The following is a 23,226-nucleotide window of genomic DNA, read 5'->3' as shown; positions in this document are numbered from 1 at the left end:
AGAACGATGAACAAAGTAGAAATGAGTGTTTGGAAAAACTACGTGTTTTTGTGCGAATGTTTTTTAGGCAACAAAAAAAGCACGGATGATGTTAAGGTGGTAAACGAATTTCTCAACAACTACCAAAAAAAATGAACCGCCGAATGTCCATTAAAATTCATTTTCTACATAAGCTGAATTAAATTTGAATTGTCATATTCAGTCGTTCTCAACGTTATTACACATATTTGGTGAACGTTAGTGATTGATTTTTATGAAATACCTAGCAACAGTGATTTCTTGTGAATTTTGGCGCCCCCAACCATCTCAGCGACACGACAAAATCTCCCACCCACTCCAACACGAACGTTAGCCGTGCACCTCCTCTCACTGTTGAATCGGTGGAGACGCTAAGTCATTTAATCGACAGCCTTCGATTAAAATGGCTAGGAGCACCATAACTCACAGGAATGGGTAAATAGCTACAATCTTTCATTTTTATTCAGTTGTTACCCGTAAATCTCTTGTTGTAATTGAGTAAAATAGCTTTATACCGGATACATTTCAAAAGTAAAAAAAACTTCCTTTTTCTAAGTTACGCAAAATTGACGGGGCTACAGCATCGTAGAACATTATTCAACTCTATCTGCAAAGATTAGGGGCTATCCACATACCACGTGGACAGATTTTTAACGATTTTGACCCCCCTTCCCCTCCGTGAACAACTGCTCATATCACCCTAGCTGTCCACGTGATATGTGGATGGCCCCTTAGGAAGATAGATGCTGGTTTTCATCGAAAATTTGGGTCACTCTAATTTGTGATTACATAAATATTTGCGCTTCATTATATGATCCAACTTTGTAGAAGAAAGTTTTTCTTTAAAATATTACTATCGAGCTCTAGATCCAAATTTCCTCCTGAGCTCGTTCCCTTCAAAGGCTGTCGAATAATTAACTTAGCGACTTCACCGATTCAACAGTGAAAGGAGGTGCACGGTTAACGTTCGCGTTGGGGTGGGTAGGAGCTTCTGTCACGAAACTAAAATGGCTTGGGGCACCAAAATTCACGGAATGATTAAAGAGTTATAATCTTCCATTTTTTTTCAGTTTGAGCCTTAGGGAAAAATCTAAATTCGTTTCAGAAAGTTTAGTATACTTCATTTGAGGTATTGAAACATTTTAAGAAACATACCAAATAAAATATGTTTGCATCTTGCGAAACTGGGGAAATGGCATAAATTTAAAAAAGGCAAAGCCTCACCTTACCTCACCGAACAGTCCCAAGCCGTGGCGTGGCCTTTGCTGTGTGTAAGAGACGTTTCCATTCTATTGGGTTCATTGTTGCAGTTCGCCAGCTGCTTGTGCAGTTTGCGTAGGCTACGTCGGTCTTCCTTCATTTGATCGATCCACCTTGCCCGCTATGCACCTTTCAGTCTCATCACTGACGGACTGATTTCAAGAACCATCTTTACCGGGCTGTCACTCGACATTTTTACGACATGCCCAGCTCACCGCAGTGAGCCCAGGTAAACGAATGTCGACCAGCTCAATTTCTACACCACCAACTTGAACTCGAGGTGAGAGATTATTGGCACTGTCTTCTCGTGAACCTCTTCTTTTCATGTACTTCGTCTACGGTGGATTGATGACCAGTCCAATCCGTTTGGCTTCGGCCTTCAATCAGATGTACGTATCCGCTATCTTCACAAAGGTCCGAGCCTTAAACCTCCTCCAGTTTCGAAGGGGCTCGAGAGTTTGGATTTTTAGCTACAATGAATTGAACAGACCTGTCCTTCATATAAATTATAAACAAAATAAACCCTTGAATACTTCCTTGTGACCACCACATGTGTTAGAAATGGGATTCAGATCCAAACTAATAACAGGGGTCTTCTCAATTCAAGCACATAAACAACTTTCTTCTGAGAAAACGTACCTAAAAGCAAATGAGGAAAATAGTCATGGAAAAGCCTAAACGGACACTACTAGTTACCTATACTTCTCTAGCTGAAACGTGTAAAGCAAAATAAATCAATCGATCAGTGAACAGCTATTGTGAAACAAAACAATGTATGTTACAGTAAACTTTTTTATCAGTAATTGCAATTAGAAATAATAAAAAAAGTAATTGCAATCTAGAAACACTAATCTAAAGGATTCACGATGTTGCATTTTGAAAAGCGTCGTAAAATTTGTATAAATACTAAGGTGGGGAAAAGTGATCGATTTTCTAGAACCAAGTTTTTGACGTAGAACTACGTTTTTCTTTAGCCTACCACATAGGGATGTAAATAGGAAAACTATTACCGAAAAGGGGACGAAATATGTCCCATTTTAAATGCTTATAAATCGGTTTGTTTTCAACCGATTTCCTTCATTTTTGCAGCAATTGTTTGTAAAATTATACACGCATTCACCCAAATGTAGAAAATTGTTGATTGATTATGCAAACTATTGTACTATTGATAATTGTCAAGCCTTGTTTAAACGAAAATTACGTCCTCTGATTGGTCGTTATATGATTGCTTCCCAAGCACGGTCGACAGAATCATATACCTTGCAATTGAAAACATGCTATTTGGCCTATATAAAAGTCTGTTTCAGCCGAAGCCGCTCATAATAGTTCTAGACAGCGACAACAGCAGTCGTCCTCCCGCAGCAGCAGCATTAGCCCTCTGGTTGGTCACCACGTCTCAGGAGCGACGCGGTTCTTCTCAGCGTGCCTCGCCAAACTGCCATTATTCCCCCGTGTTAGGGCAGCATGAAGATCGTCATCACCAAATCCAATTTTGAAAAGCAAAATGCCTTTTTTCAAGGCAAATGAAGCTAATATGAAGTCGATTCTATCAATCAGCCGTAACAGAATTTCGTCGTCTCCCAGCTGCCAAGTTGCAACATGATGCAACACGCAACAACAAGCAAACGAAATCGCTTGATGTTACAAACCGCAATAAAATACGGGTTAAAACCGTTGCGTGTGTGAGAGCACCATCGGTGTTTATTCGCTGGAAACAAATATCGAATGCGAATTGTGGAATAATTCGTCTAAAGAATATTAGAGAATTAGACAACTGAACAGAAGGGCGTGGCCTATTACGTAGCACCCTTCGGCTATAAAAGAGTGTTTCTGGGAAAACAAGCTACATTCATTAGTCGGAAGGGGAGCTGGATGGACCGTCCACAACGTTGACAGCAGTAGAAGCAGATACAGCACTCAGAAGTAACAGCGGGTTGCGCCTGTGGCTGCCTTAAAATTAAATAAATCACTTGCGCTGTGGTTGGTCACCATGTCTCAGTAGCAGCGCTGTTCTTCTCAGCGTGTCTCGCCAGACTGCCATTATTCCCCCACTGTTGGGGCAGCATAAAGATCGTCATCACCAAATCCAATTTTGAACAGCAAAATGCCTTTTTTCAAGGCAAATGAACAAGTCATTGAAAGTTAATAATTTTTGACAACGTAAGCAAGCATTCTGTGCGGATTCTAGCAGTTACATCTGTCGTGGCCGTCTAATTTACATAAGGTGAAATAGCTTCCACAGTGCATGTTGTCCGTGCATCTTAACTCCCCCACTGTTGGGGCACAAAGGTTGCAATCAGCAACCGATTTTGAACAGCAAAATGCCTTTTTGACATAGAACTACGTTTTACTTTAGCATACCACACAGGGATGCAAACTGAAAAACTGGGACGAAATTTGTCCTTTTTCAAATGCTTATAGGTCGGTTGGTTTTCAACCGATTTTCTTCATTCTTGCAGCAATCGATTGGAAAATTATACACGCATCTGCCCAAATGCAGAAAAATGTTGTTTGAATCTACGAACTATTGCACTATTGATAATTGTCAAGCCTTTTTGAAATAAAAATAACGTCCTCTGATTGGTCGCTTGCTTGCTGTGTGTGTATGATATGGTATGATGTGTGTATGATATGGTGTGATGTGTGTATGGTATGATGATATGGTATGATGTGTGTGTCTGTATGATATGGTATGATGTGTATGTGTCTGTATGATATGGTATGATGTGTGCGTGTGTCTATGATATGGTATGATTCGTGTGTGTGTGTGCTGTGTATGGTTTTTAACTCGGCACGTTCTGCTAACTGCTGAATCCGGTTCACGAAATTCACAACCCTTCATTAGTAGACATTATAACTCATTACCCAAGTAAAAATATTGGATTTATCAACGTTTTATAGCGCTCAATAAGCCAAAAAAGCGCTACGAAACTTTGATAAAACCAGTTGTGTTACTAGGTTACTAATGAAACACTCAATGCATTTGTTAATAGTGTACGTAGTTCTACGTCATTTATGCGGTCGTGTCTTGGATACAACCTCCTACTTTTTTGGTTCCTTTTGGGGCCCCAAACAATCCTAAACTTACCGGAAGTCGATTGGTTTTATCTCTGCTTGGCGCATTGCATTTCAAATTTGTATGAAAATTTATATGGAAAAAACTACTTTTTTGCATTTACCTTTCTAGAGAGCTCAATAATGCACTACATTATGTTAAAGTATAGTATTTCAGATGCCTAACAACTTTGCAGAGAACACTGAAGAGCTAGAATGTTCCTAAGAAGAGCAATAGCTGTTCAAAGTTGAGTATGTCTATTTAAATGCAAAAAATCTTGTTTTCTGCCAACATTACCAATGTACCGGCGTCAGTAGGATTCCCATCAGAAGTAACCTGTCGTTACGAGTTTGTACATTCTGCTGGATCAAACAAACAAATTTAGGTCAATATTCTGGCGTAGAAAGAATCTACAACGTGTTTCAAAGGTTACTTCTGATAGAAATCTGACTGACGCCAGTACATTGGCAGTGTTGGCAGAAAAAATGATTTGCAACATAAATTTCGACATACTCAACTTTGAATAGCTCTAGTATTTTTGGAACACCCTAGCTCTTTAGTGTCTTCGGCCAAGTTGTTAGGCATCAAAAAACCTACCATTTGAAGTCATGAATCTATCGTTTGAGCCATTTTGAGCTCTTTAGAATGGAAAATGCATAAAAGTTGGTTTTTCCATACAAATCTTCATATAAATTTGAAATGCAATACGCCAAGCGGAGACAAAACCAATCGACTTCCGATAAATTTAGGATTTGGGGCCCCAAATAGAACAAAAAAAAACTTGGTTCTGGCTCTCTGCTATCAAGGTTCGTTTTTTCCATATAACGATTCCCCACGCTAATTAATACTGAAGTGCTTTATTAAGTGGATTATTTGGAAAATTAAAAAGCAAATCAATGAATGTTCGTTGTTCGCACATTTTTTAATTGTAAGCATAAATTCGAGTAGCTACAATATGTTCTACTAACATCGGGAGGGGATGCTTGAATATTATTGCATTTTGCCGTACAATGTACTCGTTAGAATAATTAAGAGCACTTACTCACAGGAACTACGGTTAACCCCTCCAGACAGAAACTGGTCACTGCACATTTAACCATCATGAATAAATTTTGACGAAAGAAAGCGCACATTCACCAACACCTAAACCATGAAGCAGTAAACCACAGTGCAAGTGCTGAGCTCACCTTGAGTGTGACGAAAAAGAAGCTGTGCTAGCGTTCGGAAAACCCAAGCACACGTCGCGAAGCGAAATTAGGGATACAGACAAGTGGAGATAAGTTGGGGCAGGGCTGAAATCGAGAGTCTACCATAGACGCTGACGGAGAGAGCGACGTCATACGCGGGTGAGGGATGCGCGTTTCGAGATGCGCTCGACAGCTTCCTGCTCTACGGTATTACTGCACTGTTCGGCAGCGGCTGGAGGATTCTACGATACCATGAAAAGACAAAAAAAACCTTCAACACAGTTTTACTTTCTTCGAACGAAACTTCCAAAAAGCGTGTAGCCAATGTGAGAAAACCACCTTAAGGTGAGATTATCACCCATCCCATCAAGCATGACAGGACCTGCGTCCCGAGCGCAGTGGGTCAGACAGGAAGGTGAATTAGCTAAATTTCACTGAATGGATCACAAGCAACAGAACAAATTACAAACAGGAAATTGCTTTCTGCTGTTTTTAACCTACCACAAGTGATGAAAACGGACACATCTAGGAACTTTTCATTATCAACTTCGTCCCACTGTGTGTCTGCCCGGGTCGGGTGTAGGAAAAGTGCGCCCTTTTCTGTCGTTCGCGCTCGAGATGGCAAGTCAGTTGGCGACCACCAGGCGGCAGCACGATCCGTGAGCCAAAATCCACACAGCAGCACCCCGGTTTACACTGTGGAACATGCTGATTTATTCAAACCGTGTCCACTCAGTCGGTTACATCGTTCGGCGCGTTTCGGTCTTGAATCTTGGCAGCTCCGGTGGACGGTCCTATCCGAGGTACAGTGAAGTTAGCGCGATTTTTAAGGTCTGCGGTGACGTCACGTACGTGATACCACACCACTCGTAATCGCACATGTTTATTCCCTGGTTGCGTGATTTTAAAGTCGCTCGAATCCCCCGTGGCATCGTGACGCGTTGATGAGTGTGCTATCGTTAGACTGCCACCCGTCGTGGTCGCGGGAAAACAGAAAGAGAGGGTGAAAATGTGAATTGAATCTACAAGTAAGCAGGCAACGGCACGGTCGAACTCAATCAGTAGAGCAGTGGGTGAAATCCAATAGTGCGATAAACGATGAAGTTTGGCAAAAGACTTGCCGCTGGCTAGGCATGATTGGCTTCACACTATGCTGTGTTCTGCTGGCAGCTTAGATTTTACGGGGCAGACGACGTCGTTGGACCTGTTGATTGTTTTGCTTGGTGAAATTAATTTCCGCTGGTTTTGTTAGAAACGGATTCCAGCGCACCCTCCGCTTGGCTACTAACTAAATAGTTAATAATAATAATAACTCAGCTGTCGACAAGTCGTAACGAGAAAAAATACGATTTGATTTCATGAATCCAATCAAATGTCAGCAAGTTTTAATTGGTCGTGACTTTAACTAAAACGGGATGTGCTTAACTTGTGTACGCTGATCATGTGCTTAACTTGTGTACGCTGATTTTATTCGAGCTGGAAGAAAGTTAGTTCTGAATGTTAATATACAACAATTTTCTCATTTTACATCAGCCAAAAATATAGTGTTACCGTTATTTAAAATAAGTTTACATGCAGTACGGTTCACGTGTGATGTATGTCTCTTCACACTTGTAGTCTGTCTATTGAAAAGGATAGATCGCGTGAATAACGACCAATTAATATCAGTGAAATATATAGAAAGAGAAACTGGGAATCAAGAAGAGATATAAACAATCTCTGGCTCAGCTGTTTGCACATGCAACTTGAACGAACTGAATTATGGAAACATGAGTGGTGCAAGCTTTGGACTGTAGTGTCAGTGTAATTACTGAGTGAGTTCTAAATGGTAGTCATTACTAAAATATTTACATTAAGCAAATAAATGAGAATTTGAAAAATTAAAAAAAAAACGAGAATTCTTTAGTGGTTCCGTTATTCTTGCTGTATCTAGTCTAAAGGGTAGACGAACCACGCTAGAGTTTTTGTGTGGTTGTAATGCGAAACGCGAACATAATCAAATTTCAATCAGCTTGCGAGATACAAGCCGAAGTCAGGCAATTGAATTGATCCATAGACTTGTTGGTCTGCACAGGAAAACAAATTCAACCTTACACTAATGTGATTTTGTTTCGATTGAATTAGTGAAGGTGACTCTTTCGATGAATTTTCGAATTCAGCCAGTTTTAATAATTAAGACATATCTACTAAATTCAATATTTGTTGTGCAGTGTATGTATTATATGAATATTGCCTGTTTACTATCTATAATAATACTTCCATAATAATAACAACTACAGTGACGGCAAATTTTTATAAATCAAAATAGTGAGAAATACCGGATGACTACAATCCTTCTTCTAAAAAATTTTCCTTTCTTTATATCAGTAAAATTATTAAAACTAAAGTTTTCACCATCTCTTAAATACGGTCGGGGGAGGCAACGATAATTGGTCAGAATATATTCTATGTATATGTGTCTGTTGCGCTCGCTCATCTCTCACATATATCTTAGAGATGGCTCAAAAATAACCGATTTCTGCTATTTTAGTGTCAAACAACAAATTAACAATAAGAATTTAAGTGCTATATTAGTTTTAAGTGGTTTTCATGAACACTGTTCAACACTGGTATCATTGCTTTGATATTAAGTAAAAACACCATCAGAACCTCCTTATTGCCGCTATAAAATTGCTGTACAGGCGAGTTATCCTATTATAGCCAAACTTGAATTTTACGAAATAATAAAAACTTTTTAATCGTACTAATCATTGAATGGATGTATGTATAGTAGGGTGGCAATGAAAATCGACTTTTAGTACTTCGCTTAGAAGTAGTGCTCATATGTTTCGTCATCTCGAAAATAGCCTCTACGCAAAATTTCTCCTCAATCGGACTATTTCGACTAATGTAGAAAAGCATACACCATGAAATTGTCGATATCGAAACATTGACGGCTTCGAGATACGTGTTCCCGAAGTCCGATTGTGCTGGAAATTTCATCTTTTCGAGAAGACGAAACCTTTGAGCACTACTTCTATGCAAAATTCGAAGGTCAAATTTTTCTCATATATTCCATTAGCACCAGCCCGAAAATTTTTAGTCTCAGAAAGTCGATATTTTCGAAAAAAAATTTCGAGATAACACCATATCTCAACATTGTGTTCTAAGACCCATGACGTCGAATAAACTCAATATCGACGATTTCATATTTTTCTTCGATCAAGAGTGAAACTTTGACCGTTTTGAGGCACATGTTCCCAAAGTTCGGTTGAGTTGAAATTTCATATAAAAAGGCTTTTTTTCGATATGACGAAATTTTTGAGCGTTGTTACTAAGCGAAATTCTAAGGTCAATTTTTTCATACAAGTCATTGCCGCTCTAATGTATAGCTATGAAAGATTCTGTTCGTAAAAGCTGTAAACAGAGAAAATAAATTAGGGAATGGAGTTGAGTTTGGGTTGGATTTAGAAACCCTCTAAAACCCTAAAGACTGGCGTTTTCAGCCCTATGTCTCCCTTCACTTCCGTTAAGCTTTTCATCAAGGAGTGGCTTGTGCTTGATAAACCCTCTACCTTTTAAACCTCTTAACTAACTTAAAACCGGGCAGTTAGCTTTCACTGACATGTCAGTAATTGACCCGTCGATTGATGCCTTGTAATTCTAGAACAGTGATTCCCAACCGGGGGTCCGCGCCCGCAAAAGGGCCGTGAGGTTCATCTAGGGTGGCCGTGAAGCTCTCGGTAAATTTGACGGGTAACTAAAAGTTGTTTCAAAATATCTCTGTGAAAGCAGATTTTTGACTCTTCCACGTATTAGGACAAACACACAAAACAAATTAGACTTCAAAAACGATATGAGACTGGAAAACGCAGCTTCATATTGCAAAACCTGTATCTAAAATTCCTATGGAGGACCGCGAAGCTCTCTGTGCTTCAATAAGGGGGCCGTGGAGTTTTTTTTGTTTAGCAAAAGAGAACGCGGAGCCAAAAAGGTTGGGAACCACTGTCCTAGAACGATCTGGGAAGCAGTCGCAATAGACGCCCTCCTGTTGCCCGCGTCGCATCATCTGCATCAAGTCATTTGGAATGATGTCCGAACCTCTTATTGCCTCGCTCGCACAAAACGAGAGCATACGAAGAAGACATCCTTGGCAGTCTCTTCCTCATCCACACTTTTGGACACATAGGTGACTTGATGTGCCCGAACCTTTGCAGGTGCTGCCTGACATAACCATGGTCTAACTGACTTTCTTTTAGCGTTGTTCTAAAGACGCATTGGGACATGCAAAACACACGTTTTTGTCGAAGACTGCACATCTCTAGGACTTTTCGTTACAAACTCGTTACAAATACAAATTCGCTTATTTTTCCGTTAATTTTAAGAACATATAGGATACAACGGCGCAAGAAGAGCTCTTAAAGTTTTGCTCAAGTACTACAAAATGTAATCGAAAAAACATGCCAAAATATGCTATAACTTTACAAGAAAAAGTTCTGCATATATGTAGTCTTCGACAGAAACGTGTGTTTTGTATACCCAATGATTGTTTAGAAAAACGTTTTCTTGTAAAATGCAACTAACCAAAGTTAAGTACAAAATAATAAGTTTTAAGTAGCTCTCATATAAGATACTCTGTAACTCTGTACTCAATAAAAATAGAAATTTTGTTTATTGAGTAAAATTTCATATTTTTACATCTTTTAAAACTTTGTTGAATAAACTATTCCTTTATCTCTTTAATAGTTAGTATTTTTAACATCTGAAAACCTACTATAACAAATAAAACCTACACCAGTTTTTAGTACTTCAACTAAACTTCAAGGAAACTTGCTCCTTTTTACCCTATCCCTATCGTTTTTCGCCCTTTTAAAATTATCGAGAAAATAAACTTAAGTATACTATAACTTTGTAAATAAAACTCCTGGAGATATAGTCATTGCAAAGTGTGTGTTTTGTGTACAACTTCTCCAAACAACGTTTTCTTGTAAAATGCAACTAACGAAATTTAGGTACAAAAAACTAACAATTTTGCACCCAATGAAGATAAGAATTTTGTTTGTTCAGCAAAGTTGCATAGTTTCGAATTTCTTACAACTTTGCCAAATAAACCATCCCTCCATCTCTAAACACAAAAAAGTTGGTTTTTCATTTCCAATAAAGTTAACTTTTCATAGCTTTTGATAATTTGAGATTATGCGGGTCATTCATACAAACAATTGTTCCGAAGTTAAGATGAAGGAGAATCGCGCTATGGAATTTAGTTCCACTTTGTGCCTGTTTGGACCACTGTGCACTGGCTAGAAGTTTACGCTTAATGCCATAAACCGCTGAACTATTGGATATCATACGAGATAAAGCCGTGATAGCCAGTGAAGCCTGCAGACATGATCGACGTGGCTCTCAAACATAAGCTTGCCGTCGACCATCACTTTCAGGAGTTTCAAGAATCATTTTGAGGCGATGGTGCATCCCCCGGCAGTGGTTATCGCCTTTTGTTTTAATGTGTGGTTTTACTATGCGACGCGAGATAACTCCAGCGCATCAGTCCTCTATTATACTTCGACTCAACCTGTCTGATTGACTCGCCGTAGACCTCAAAAGTTACAGGGTATAAACGAAATGATTGAGGTAGGCAAAACTTTGTCAGTTTTTAATAGGTAAGAACTTGAAGCGAAATAAAGGCTGTAAAAAGCAATATCCATGCTTAAATAATTCATATCTCGATGATTCCGTGACGGATTCCCGATCTTCAAGTCTCAATAAACTCATATAAACCTGTAACAAGATGTCAGAAGAAGTCCTGAAAGTTGTAAAAGCATACATTTTAAATACACACTCCCAAAATCCGGAACATTGACGGTGTACGTAGGTCACATTAAGTTTTCGAGTAATACTAGGAAACCAGGATAGTTTTCCAGTTAAATAAAACATGTTTCGTCAGAATTGATTTATTTTTCGTGAAGTTATGGTCATTTGGCAATTGACAAAATTTCGCCTGTCCCAATAATTTTGTCTACCTCCTGTGTGCCGTTCACAAAACCAACAATCACAACCCCATGGCATTTCACAACACCGGGCCCAGGATGGTACCTTGCGGTACTCCTGCAGAATTTGGGGCACATTTCTGATCCTCCTGTATCTTGAAAACTAGACCTCGATTCTGGCAGTAATTCTTCAGAATCTTGCATGCGTGGACTTCGAGGCGCGAAGGCCATGTAGTCCATACCGGCACTACTGAACGCGTTTCTCACGTCTAGCGCGATGCGCTCATTGGGCAATAACGGGGCATCTTCCCACCCAGGAGAGCTATCTTCACCATTTCGGTAATGAAAAGAATAGCTTTAACTGTGTACCGTAAACTGGGGTGACTTTGATCACTTTTTTAATTGTATCTCAAATATTTTCAGAATATAAAAAAAAATTCTTTGATATTTTTAAAATAAGTACTGGATCACTTCATTGTTTAGATGAATTCGGAGTAACACTTTGCTACTTTCACTATATTGAACAGCCTTAAACGACTTAAACGAGTTTATAAATATGGAAAGCATTTTGGGGGCCATTCACATTCTACGTGAACAGTTTATAATGGCGAATGTCTAAGATTCATACAAAATTTTTAGAATATATATGAATGATTATTCACTAAGCGAGAAGGTGGTCTAAAATCGTCAAAAACTAGTCCACGAGGAATATGACTTATGAAATTGTCCAAATTTGCATGTTACTTCACGTCTTGGGTTTTTGTTAAGAAGAAATATGTAATACGCTGTGGAGAAAATTGGGACTCAACATTGCCTTCGAGGAAAAACTTGCAAAAATAACAATAAAATGTATTGTTATAAAATTTGTTCATCTTAAGAACTAATCTGGGAACAAAATAAAAACGCTTTACGTATTGCAACTTGTTGTTTTGAATCTGCTTGAACCGATTGTTTGTATGCAACAAAAATCGCCAAAAATACACTTTATTTTCAAATAATATTTTAGCATGAAAAACACTTTTTAAATAGCAGGAAATGCATGAATAGTAGCAATGCGAATATATATCCACACAATCAGTGAAGATTACGACAAATCCCAAGCACTACGAGCGCTTTTTTTCCACATTTTCAGAAAAGAGGTATAGTGATCAAAGTCACCCCGGTGATCAAAGTCACCCCAGTTTACGGTACCTATCCTTTGGAAAGCCAAACTAGTTGCTTGCCAAACCGTTTACACACTTCGTGTATCACAAAAGACTGTTAGGATCAGTCTCCGTGGAAGAATTTGTGCATGATCGCCCTGAACAACCCTGTAACCACTTTTATGGTCGTCCTTATAGCTGGGTTTCCATCCGGCACCGGTGCCTTGCTCGCCTTTACTGTAACCATTACTTGAAGCGTCCATTTTTCGACGGTTTCCAGTTTCCCGAGATTCGAGAAATGAAAATTTGTTTTCCCGGGAAGTAAAAAAAAAATACAAAGAAAAGTGAAAAAAACAATTAATTTGATTTGCAATTCATTTTTGTCACAAAACAAGACTACAAAATAGATTCGAGTTCAATAAGAAGCATTGAAACCAGAAAACAGATGGTCAATTTACGAAAAATTTAACATAATACTTTAGTTTGGCTGGTAACTTTTCTTGAAACACAACTTCAGAAACTCTTCGGTTGGAGATGAGCGTTTTTTGATGCAAAATTTAACCGCTCATCGTCTGTGGACTCGTTAGTGTGTTAGTGGTTTTATCGAACTCTGATATTGACTGTTCTTTGATGGCAAGCTATGTCTTGGAAGTGATGGTGTGTAGTTGTTTCTTTCGAACTGGAACTTTCCCCACCTACTTGGTAGTATCATTTGAGAAACCCAATCTTATTTTTTCAAATATTTTATTACCTGCGCCTTGGAGCAGGTCGGCAGTTCGCTAGACGTCCAATTCTTGATCTGCGAAAATTACATCAAGGATTACCAACCTTCATTCGTTGTTTTGCTTTCGTCTCGATTAGACGCAAACTGTTTATCTCCGTTTGATTCGCAAAATAACAATACACGAGTTATCGTGCGGGTGTTTTTTTTTCCGATTAGTTCTTGTGCTGTGCAATGACAATAGCCTGCAGTATATCGGCAGAAACATCTTCTGCACACTGGTAGGGGCAGGCTACCCCGCCAGTGATCTGATACGCAGCTGATATATCAGCAAGAATAATTCTCCCGCACCACTGTTACCCCGCTAGCTGCACGGACCACCATACGATCGAGCGAGTAGAAGTCAACTACAAGTGGCATCTACAAGGTCGCGTGTAAGATACGGCCACTGTGTCACAACACTAAGCTGGATCGTCATTGTTTGTTCTGCGGAGACACTCGATTGATCCTACTATCAGCCGTGAGGTTGTGACTTAGACGTTCGGTGAAGTATTCACTTTAGAATTTTTATCATTATTTTTAATATTATTACTATGTTATAATATTATTATTAATATTATTATCATTATTGTTATTATTATTATAATTATTATTATTATTACTATCATTACTATTGTTATCAGTATTAGTATTACTGTCTTTTTTTTATTTTGATCCATTGTAGTTTGAAAAATTGTTTTTAAAATTTAATATCAACTACTTGTCCGCCACCCCCACCCCACATTCGAATGTTTGTCGTTTGTGTGCGGTAGAGCGTAACGCTCCCGCAAAATGGACGACATGCAGGTGCAACTATTCCTGGATGTGGAAACAAATGAGGAAGATTGAGATCTCCCCCATCAATTCCCCTCTACCTACCCCGCTACCTAGCCCCGTACCAAGGGTACCGGCAACACGGGTGAAAGCCTACCCAGATGCTTCGAAAGGTCCGTTCATAGTTTTTTTTAGGCCCATAAAGAAGCTTCTTAATATTATACAAATAGGCAAGGACCTGGCAAAACAGTTTTCGGACGTAACCGAAATTACAAAGGTTAGACCGAACAAACTGCGAGTTGTTGTGAGTAGCTTGAAGCAAGCAAACGCAATTGCTAGCTACGAGCTCTTCACGAGAGAGTACCGCGTGCACATCCCTGCCAAGGACGTGGAGATCGACGGTGTGGTTACCGAAGGAAGCCTCACGGTCGATGACATTTTGCGTCACGGGGTTGGCTGCTTCAAGAACCCCCTGATTCAAGATGTAAAGATACTGGATGTCAAGCAATTGCATTCAGTATCCATCGAAGAAGGGAAGAAGAAATTCCTCCCTTCGGACTCCTTCCGTGTAACATTCGCCGGATCCGCACTGCCGAACTACATCTCTTTGGACAGGGTTCGTCTGCCTGTTCGTATCGCGGGTCATGCATTGCCAAAACTGCAAGCAGTTAGGTCATACAGCCACCTACTGCTGCAACAAGGCACGCTGCAGCAAGTGCGGAGGCAATCATGCTGAGACCGCTTGCAGTGAGGATACTGAAAAGTGTCTTTACTGCGAGGGAACTCGGGATGACCTTCCGGCGTGTCCCGCGTACAAACAGCGCGAGGAAAAATTAAGCGTTCCCTCAAGGAACGATCAAAGCGCTCTTTTGCAGAAATGCTTAAGAGGGCTGAGCCACCCTCGACAGGAAACATCTTTTACTTTTTGCCAACCGATGAGGGTACATCTGACGATCCCGTCGAAGGGTGTTCTTATGCCATGCCAGAAGGATCTAGGAAGAGGAGAATGATCAACTCTCCTAATCTTTCTCGCAAAGGTCGCAAGATAACCCCTAGCGGAATGACCAATAAGCCAACACAAAAAGGAAGCGGTGAAGAAAAACCGAAGCAAGTACCTCCCGGTTTTAATTTCAAATCAAACCAGGAGTACCCACCGCTTCCTGGGGCACCAAAAACTCCTCGTGCACCCATTTCTCGATCAGAAGATAAAAAAGAAACAGGGTTCATAAAATTTTCTGATATTGTGGACTGGATATTTAAAACATTCAACATACCAGATCCCCTACAAAATATTCTTCTTGCCCTTCTTCCTACAGTGAAAACCTTTTTGAAGCAACTAGCAGCAACTTGGCCCATCATTTCAGCTATCATATCTTTCGATGACTAATACGGCGAAAGCGGTTAGGAATTTTATCACTGTATTACAGTGGAATTGCAGAAGTATCATCCCCAAATTCGATCTATTTTCTCATTTGATAAATACATACAATTGTGACGCATTTGCGCTTTGTGAAACCTTTCTCAATTCAAACGATCAACTCAATTTCCACGATTTTAACATCATTCGTCGAGATCGAGACTCACACGGTAGAGGGTACTTTTAGGGATTAAAAAGTGCTATTCCTTCTTCAGAATCGACCTCCCCTCGATCTCGAATATTGAAGTCGTTGCCATTCAAACGAATATGAATGGAAAAGACCTATGCCTTGTTCCGTTATATATCCCTCCATCCGCGCGGATTGAACAGAGGCATCTCACTGATATAGCAGAGTGGCTTCCCGCGCCTTTTTTGATATTGGGAGATTTTAATTCTCACTGTTCGCTATGGGGGTCGCTGTACGACGACAACCGATCTTCTTTAATCTGTAACTTAATCAACGACTTCAATATGACAGTTTTGAATACAGGGGAAGCGACACGTGTACCTAATCCTCCAGCACGTGGAAGCGTGCTTGACCTATCCCTTTGCTCGACATCACTAGCGTTAGATTGCCAGTGGAAAGTAATCAATGATCCCGACGGTAGTGATCACCTACCAATCGTTATCTCAATTGCTAATGGGTCAACTCCAACGGATCCAATCAATATTGCGTACGACCTCACACGTAACATTGATTGGAAGTCCTATGAGACCATAATATCGCAAAGAATCGAGTCCCACGTGGAACTTCCTCCGGAGGAATACGCGTTCCTTTCTGGCTTGATCATCGACGCCGCGACTCAAGCTCAGACGAAACCGATACCCGGGGTAACGATTAGACGGCGCCCTCCCTCCAAGTGGTGGGACAAAGAGTGCTCAGACCTGTACGCGCGGAGGTCCTCGGTGTATTTGGCCTTCCGAGAACAAGGCACTATCGATTTGCTCCGAAAGTACGATGTACTGGATAGACAAATGAAGAGCTTGATAAAAGCGAAAAGACGCGGATACTGGCGGCGGTTTGTGAACGCGTTGTCGAGGGAAACAGCGATGAGCACCCTTTGGGATACCGCCAGATGCATGCGGAATCGTAACGTTTCGAATGAGTCCGAGGAGTATTCAGATCACTGGATACTCGATTTCGCCAAAAAAGTCTGTCCGGACTCTGTCCCCGAACAGAAAACCTTTCGCGACGCGTTTTTAGTAGCTACGGAAGAGTCTCCATTTTCGATGTTGGAATTTTCAATGGCTCTCCTCTCGTGCAACAATAAAGCTCCAGGGTTGGATAGAATAAAATTCAAATCGTTGAAGAATCTACCCGGCTCTGCAAAAAGACGCTTGTTGGACTTGTTCAACAAGTTTCTTGAGCTAAACATTGTTCCGCATGACTGGAGGGAGGTAAAAGTCATTGCTTTTCGAAAACCCGGAAAACCTGCCTTTGATCACAATTCTTATAGGCCGATTGCTATGCTCCCCTGCCTCCGGAAATTAATGGAGAAAATGATCCTCTTACGGTTAGACAAATGGGTCGAAACAAATGGTTTACTTTCAGATACTCAATTTGGCTTCCGCCGAGGCAAAGGAACGAACGATTGCCTAGCGTTGCTTTCTACTGAAATTCAACTCGCCTTTGCTCGAAAAGAGCAAATGGCTTCTGCATTCTTGGACATTAAGGGGGCTTTTGACTGTGTCTCTGTAGAAGTTTTAACCGAGAAACTTCATTTGCCGGGACTTTCACCAAATTTAAATAATTTTTTGCTCAATTTGTCGTCAGAAAAGCATAAGTATTTCTCACATGGTGATTCGACAACTTCCCGAATTAGTTACATGGGTCTTCCCCAGGCCTCATGTTTAAGCCCTCTCTTATATAATTTTTACGTCAATGACATCGATGAATGTCTTGCAAATTCATGCACACTACGGCAACCCGCAGACGATAGCGTTGTACCCATTACTGGAAGCGAAGCTAACGATCTGCAAGGACCATTGCAAGATACCTTAGACAATTTGTCTGAATGGGCTCTTAAGCTGGGTATCGAATTATCTCCGGAGAAAACTGAGCTGGTCGTTTTTTCGAGGAAGCTTAACCCAGCTCAGCTGCAGCTCCTACTAACGGGTAAAACGATCACTCAGGTTTTAGTCGCTAGATATCTCGGGGTCTGGTTCGACTCTAAATGCACCTGGGCTTGTCATATTAGGTATCTGACACATAAATGCCAACAGAGGATTAATTTTCTTCGTACGATTACCGGAACCTGGTGGGGTGCCCACCCAGGAGACCTTCTAAGGTTATACCAAACAACGATATTGTCAGTTCTTGAGCACGGCTGTTTCTGCTTTAGCTCCGCCGCGAACACGCACATTATAAAATTAGAGAGAATACAATATCGTTGTTTGCGTATTGCCTTGGGTTGCATGCAGTCGACCCATACGATGAGTTTTGAAGTGTTAGCGGGTATTCTTCCGTTGAAACATCGTTTTTGTAATCTCTTTTACCGGTTGCTTATTCGATGCACAGTTATGAACCCATTAGTAATTGAAAATTTCGAGAGGTTGGTCGATCTTCAATCTCAATCCAGATTTATGTCTTTATATTTTGACTATATGGCTCAAGATATCAATCCTTCTTCATACGATTCCTCCAATGTCGCACTCTTAGATACTTCTAATAATGCTATATTCTTCGACACCACCATGAAAGAAGATATTATTGGTATCCCGGATCAATTGCGACCGCAAGAGATCCCTAAGATTTTTTCCAATAAGTTCAAACATGTTAGTTGTGATAAAAGGTTTTACACTGACGGATCTAATCTAGATGAGTCCACTGACTTCGGTGTTTTCCACGAAAATTTTACCGCCTCCTACAAACTCGATGCTCCTGCTTCCGTGTACGTCGCAGAACTTGCTGCTATTCAGTACTCTCTTGGAATCATCGAAAACCCTACCCATAGACCACTACTTCATCTTCACAGATAGTCTCAGTGCCATTGAGGCTCTGCGATCAATGAAGCCTGTGAAGCACACCCCGTATTTCCTGGGGAAAATACGGCGGTTTTTAAGTGCTATAACAGATAAAAATTACCGGGTTACCTTAGCGTGGGTCCCTTCTCATTGCTCGATTCCGTGTAACGAAAAGGCTGACTCTTTAGCTAAGGTGGGTGCTATTGATGGCGATATTTATGAAAGACCAATTGCTTATGATGAGTTTTATAGCATTTTGCGTCAGAGGACACTCAACAGTTGGCAATCATCATGGAATTCAGATGAACCGGGACGGTGGCTACATTTCATTTTTTCTAAGGTATCGACGAAAGCATGGTTCAAGGGGTGGGATGTAGGTCGGGACTTCATTCGCGTGATGTCCAGACTTATGTCCAATCACTACACGTTAAACACGCACCTCTTTCGTATAGAGCTTGTAGACAGTAATCACTGCGTTTGTGGCGATGGCTACCATGATATCGAGCATGTTGTTTGGTCGTTTGCCGAATTCTGTGGTGTTAGGTCCGAGCTTATAGATTCCCTTCGGGCCCGAGGAAAACAACCGAACGTACCCGTTAGAGACATTCTGGGAAGCCGTGATCTCCAGTACATGACACAGCTATACGGGTTTATATAAAATGCTGACATTAAAATTTGAATTTTTTTATCTATTTGTTAGATTACAATTCCCGTCACAAACTGAAAGAAAATGACACACCATGCTGGAGACACTAAGACGAAGACTAGGCATCTTTGTGTTCACGCAGACACCTCAGACAAAACTGCTCAAATAGAACATCACTGCTAGCCATCTGTTGCGATAGCAACAGACAGACAGATTTTTTTTCCGGTTTTAAACTCGTTTTTATTGTACAGGAACAGAGTTGTAAATCCTTTCGGGGAACATAATGAAAATACAATCATTATTGCTTATGTACGTAACAGTTTTTTTATCTTTACCATTTAGTTAGCAAATTATATCTTTTTACTCACGTTTAGTCTCCTTCTGTTATTTGTCCGTACTATAACAACCTGTATTAGAACAGCCCGTACTTTTAGAAATCCGTACTAACTATAACGGAGTAATCCTGTAATCGTGACATTTAGGTTAAGCGATTTTAATTAAAATTTTACCTTTTACCAGACTTTTAGCTTATAAGAAAACCCGTGCTAATAGTTTAAGTTAGATGTAGGTATAATAACAATGAATTATTAGATGTAAGTATAATTTTAAATGTAATCTAATTCCAGTAGTATAAGAAACTCCTTCTGAACCTCGTTTATCAGTAACGTAAGCGAGCTCACTCTGACAACTTTTTACCTTTTTCTGCACTTCCTTTCACCTGTCAATACACTCGTAGACAGTTGAGCATCCAGGGTTGCTCATCGGCCGTCGGCGGCTCAAGATTGTACAGATGGAGGTGCATCACATCCCACAGGGTTGTGACACTCCCCCTCGGTGCGCCACTGGGTTTCATGTGGTTTACCTTCCTTTGCACTGACGTCTAAAACTGCAATCTTGGTCGCTGGTCTCTCGAGGAGTCCTCTGGTTGTTTGCACAGTCACGCGGCGAACTTGTTCGTCCTTAGCCTTGACTGCCTCCACCACACGTCCTCGTGGTCAGCAGTTCCGCGGGAGATTGCTGTCAGCGATTAGCACCAAGTCGCCCTCAGCAATGGGTTTCACGGGCTGGAACCATCGAGTCCTACGAGTTAGAGTCGGCAGGTATTCATCAACCCATTTCTTCCAGAACGTATCAGCATACAGCTGGGCCATCCTCCACGAGTGCTTCAATACAATCGGTCTGTCATCGAAAGCGATCGGGGGCTTACTCTCATTCGAAGACCCTAACAAAAAATGGTTTGGTGTTAGGGGGGGTTCATTGTCATCATCAAGTGGTATGTCAGTGAGTGGTCTAGAGTTTAGAATCATTTCGATCTCCATGAGCATGGATCGCAAAATTTCATCTGAAGGTAGGCGAGGGGGGTCAAACTCGTTCAATATCTTTTTGACGGACTGGACTAAACGTTCCCAACAGCCTCCAAAGTGCGAAGCGGATGGGGGATTGAACGTCCACTCAGTGTCAGGACCGACAAACTCGGTCTTGAGTTTCTCCTCGTCGACCTGCCTCAAGGCTTCGCGCAGTTCTCGGGAAGCTCCTGTGAAGTTTGTCTCGCGGTCGCTAACGATCTGTAGCGGCGGGCCCCTCCTGGCAACGAAATTACGCAGCGCTAGTATGCATGAATCTGTTGTCAACGAATGTGCGATTTCAAGGTGCACGCTTCTAGTTGTCATGCAGGTGAATAGGACTCCCCATCTCTTTTCAACGTGTCTGTTCACTAGCACTGACATCGGTCCAAAGTAGTCGATGCCAGTATACGAAAACGGTCGCTGGAAAGCTGTCAACCGGGAACGTGGTAAATTTCCCATTGCTGGGGGATCGGGTCTTGCACGTCGGATCTTGCAATGCTGACAATTTCTGCGGACTCGGTTGAACTCTGAACGAAGCCGAGGAATGTTGTACTTCATCCGGATCTGGTTCATTGCTGTGTGGTGGTTCTGATGACGGTACACTACATGGTAGTCAGCGATCACCAAATCGGTCACATAGTGCTGTCTCGGTAGTATTATGGGATTTCTTGTGGCTTCGTCCACCCACTCACAGGCTTCGATACGCCCTCGCATCCGTAGGACACCGTGTTCATCAAGTGTAGGACTCAACTTGTACAGTGAACTCGTTTTAGGCAATGTACGTTTCCATGGCGACTTCGTCGAGATACTGCTGCGGATTAACTGAATTTCATCGGCGTAAGTTTGCCGTTGAAAAAATCGATAAATTGTATTTTCTGCGAGTTTTAGCTCCTCCTGCGTAAGAGCGCCAAGCTCCATGGAGGTACCTTTCCTTTTCTTGCGAACATTTATGATGAAGCGGTGGCAGTATCCAATTGATGTCAGGAGTCGTTTCCACTTCGAAAACCGTTCAAAGTTTATCGGAGATTCGGTAATTGTGTGATGGAGAATACTGGGTCGGATCTCTTCTAAGGTCGTACCATGATCTGTATTATGGCCTGGCCATTTGTTTTCTGGCCCCCACAAGAAGTCTGGCCCTTGAAACCAACAACTATTTGGCGAAAGATCTTGCACTCTTTGCCATTTTGTATCTCATCTGCCACGTTTGCTTTAGTAGGCAACCATCTCCACTCGTGCACCTCTGCGGTGTCGAGCATCTCGCTGACCCTGAAGGCCACGAATTGGCTGTAGCGTCGATGATCTGACCGTAACCAGCATATAACATCGCGGGAGTCGATCCAGAAGACGCGGCGTATGATTTTAGTTCGGTGTGATTTGGCAATATACTCGGCGAGTCGAGTTCCGATCACTGCACCCTGCAGCTCGAGACGCAGTATCGAAAGAAACTTCAAAGGAGCTACACGCGTTTTTGATCCAATCAGCGCACATTCTACCTTCCCTTCTTCTTCGAATCTGAAATAGGAAACTGCAGCCATTCCATTCTCGCTCGCATCACAAAACGTATGTAGTTCGACGTGATTAGACAGTTCAGCAGATGTCCTAGATCGATAGCAACGAGGAAGCTCGACTTGGCGCACGTTCGGCAGTGCTTCGATCCACGTCAACCACTTTTCGGCCAGTCTTCCACTGATGTGCAACCCGAACGCCAGATTTCCTGAAGCAGAATCTTTAAGTAGATAAGAAGGTTACCGATGATACCCATGGGGTCATACACCGCCATCAATGTTCTTAGAACTTCACGCTTCGTAGGCATTCTGACGCCGGACAGCAGTTCCATATTTTGTTTCGGCGACAGCTTGAAGGTGAATGTGTCACTTGCAATATCCCACCACATTCCGAGTACCTTTTCCGTTGACGTTTCCGCACAGAAGCTCATGTTCTTCTCCATGGTATGATTTTCACGCAAGCTATCGATCACGACACTGGAATTGGACAGCCAGTTGCGTATCTCGAAACCTCCTTGAGAATGAATTAACCGGACTTCCCTGGCTAACTTCACAGCTTCCTCCACAGTCTCAACGCTCGCCAACGTGTCGTCGACATAGTGTTCATACTTGATACACTCGACCGCTCTTGGATACTGCTCCTCGAATCTGTCCGCGTTATGGTTTTTAACATAGTGGGCACTACTCGGCGAACAAGCTGCGCCGAACGTCATGACTGTTACTACGTACACGTCTGGCTCATCGTCCGGCTTTCCGCTAGCCCACAGGATCATTTGACTTCGCTGGTCTTGCTCTTCATCCAAACTTGGAAGAACATCTCCCGGATGTCTGCTACTACGGATACACGGAGCTCACGGAACTTGTATAAAACAGCAAGGAGTGATACCAGTTGATCAGGTCCCGTAAGGAGGAACGAGTTTAGCGAAACTCCGTTAATCTTTGCCGCCGCATCGAACACTATTCTCAGCTTCCCAGGTTTGTTCGGGTTAGTGACCGGAAATATTGGTAGGTACCAGTCCTTGGGACGCCTCTCCACCTTCTCCGTTTGGGAAGCCGCCGAATGTAGCCTTTACTCTCGTATTCGGACATCTTCGCACGCATTGTTGCGGCTAGCTCAGGTTCTCGCTTCATTCGTTTTTGCAGACAAGCCCAGCGTTTCAAAGCCATTCCCATGTTGTCGGGTAGG

The 23,226-nt window shown here is 41.6% G+C and overlaps 2 protein-coding genes across 4 annotated transcripts in view; one reads left to right on the top strand and one right to left on the bottom strand.

Annotated features, from left to right (window-relative positions):
- Positions 1-6,255: 6,255 nt before the first annotated feature.
- The window catches only part of LOC129718844 (monocarboxylate transporter 12-like), a 473,704-nt gene continuing 456,733 nt past the window's right edge, over positions 6,256-23,226 (top strand). Inside the window, exon 1 of one of the 3 annotated variants that reach the window (XM_055669973.1) lies at positions 6,256-6,531. The gene's annotated coding sequence lies outside the window, so the exon portion shown is untranslated. Of the gene's footprint in view, positions 7,349-23,226 lie in introns of all 3 variants that reach the window. The other 2 variants (XM_055669970.1, XM_055669971.1) reach the window with 2 other exon arrangements.
- On the bottom strand, positions 20,185-21,453 carry LOC129716795 (uncharacterized). The gene has a single exon (XM_055666630.1). The coding sequence runs from the start codon at positions 21,451-21,453 to the stop codon at positions 20,185-20,187; it is 1,269 nt and encodes a 422-aa protein (XP_055522605.1).

This window comes from Wyeomyia smithii, chromosome 1 (assembly GCF_029784165.1).
Source record: "Wyeomyia smithii strain HCP4-BCI-WySm-NY-G18 chromosome 1, ASM2978416v1, whole genome shotgun sequence".
Lineage (NCBI taxonomy): Eukaryota > Metazoa > Arthropoda > Insecta > Diptera > Culicidae > Wyeomyia > Wyeomyia smithii.
The sequence above is the reverse complement of the archived record's forward strand: the minus strand, read 5'-3'. Positions and strand labels throughout refer to the sequence as shown.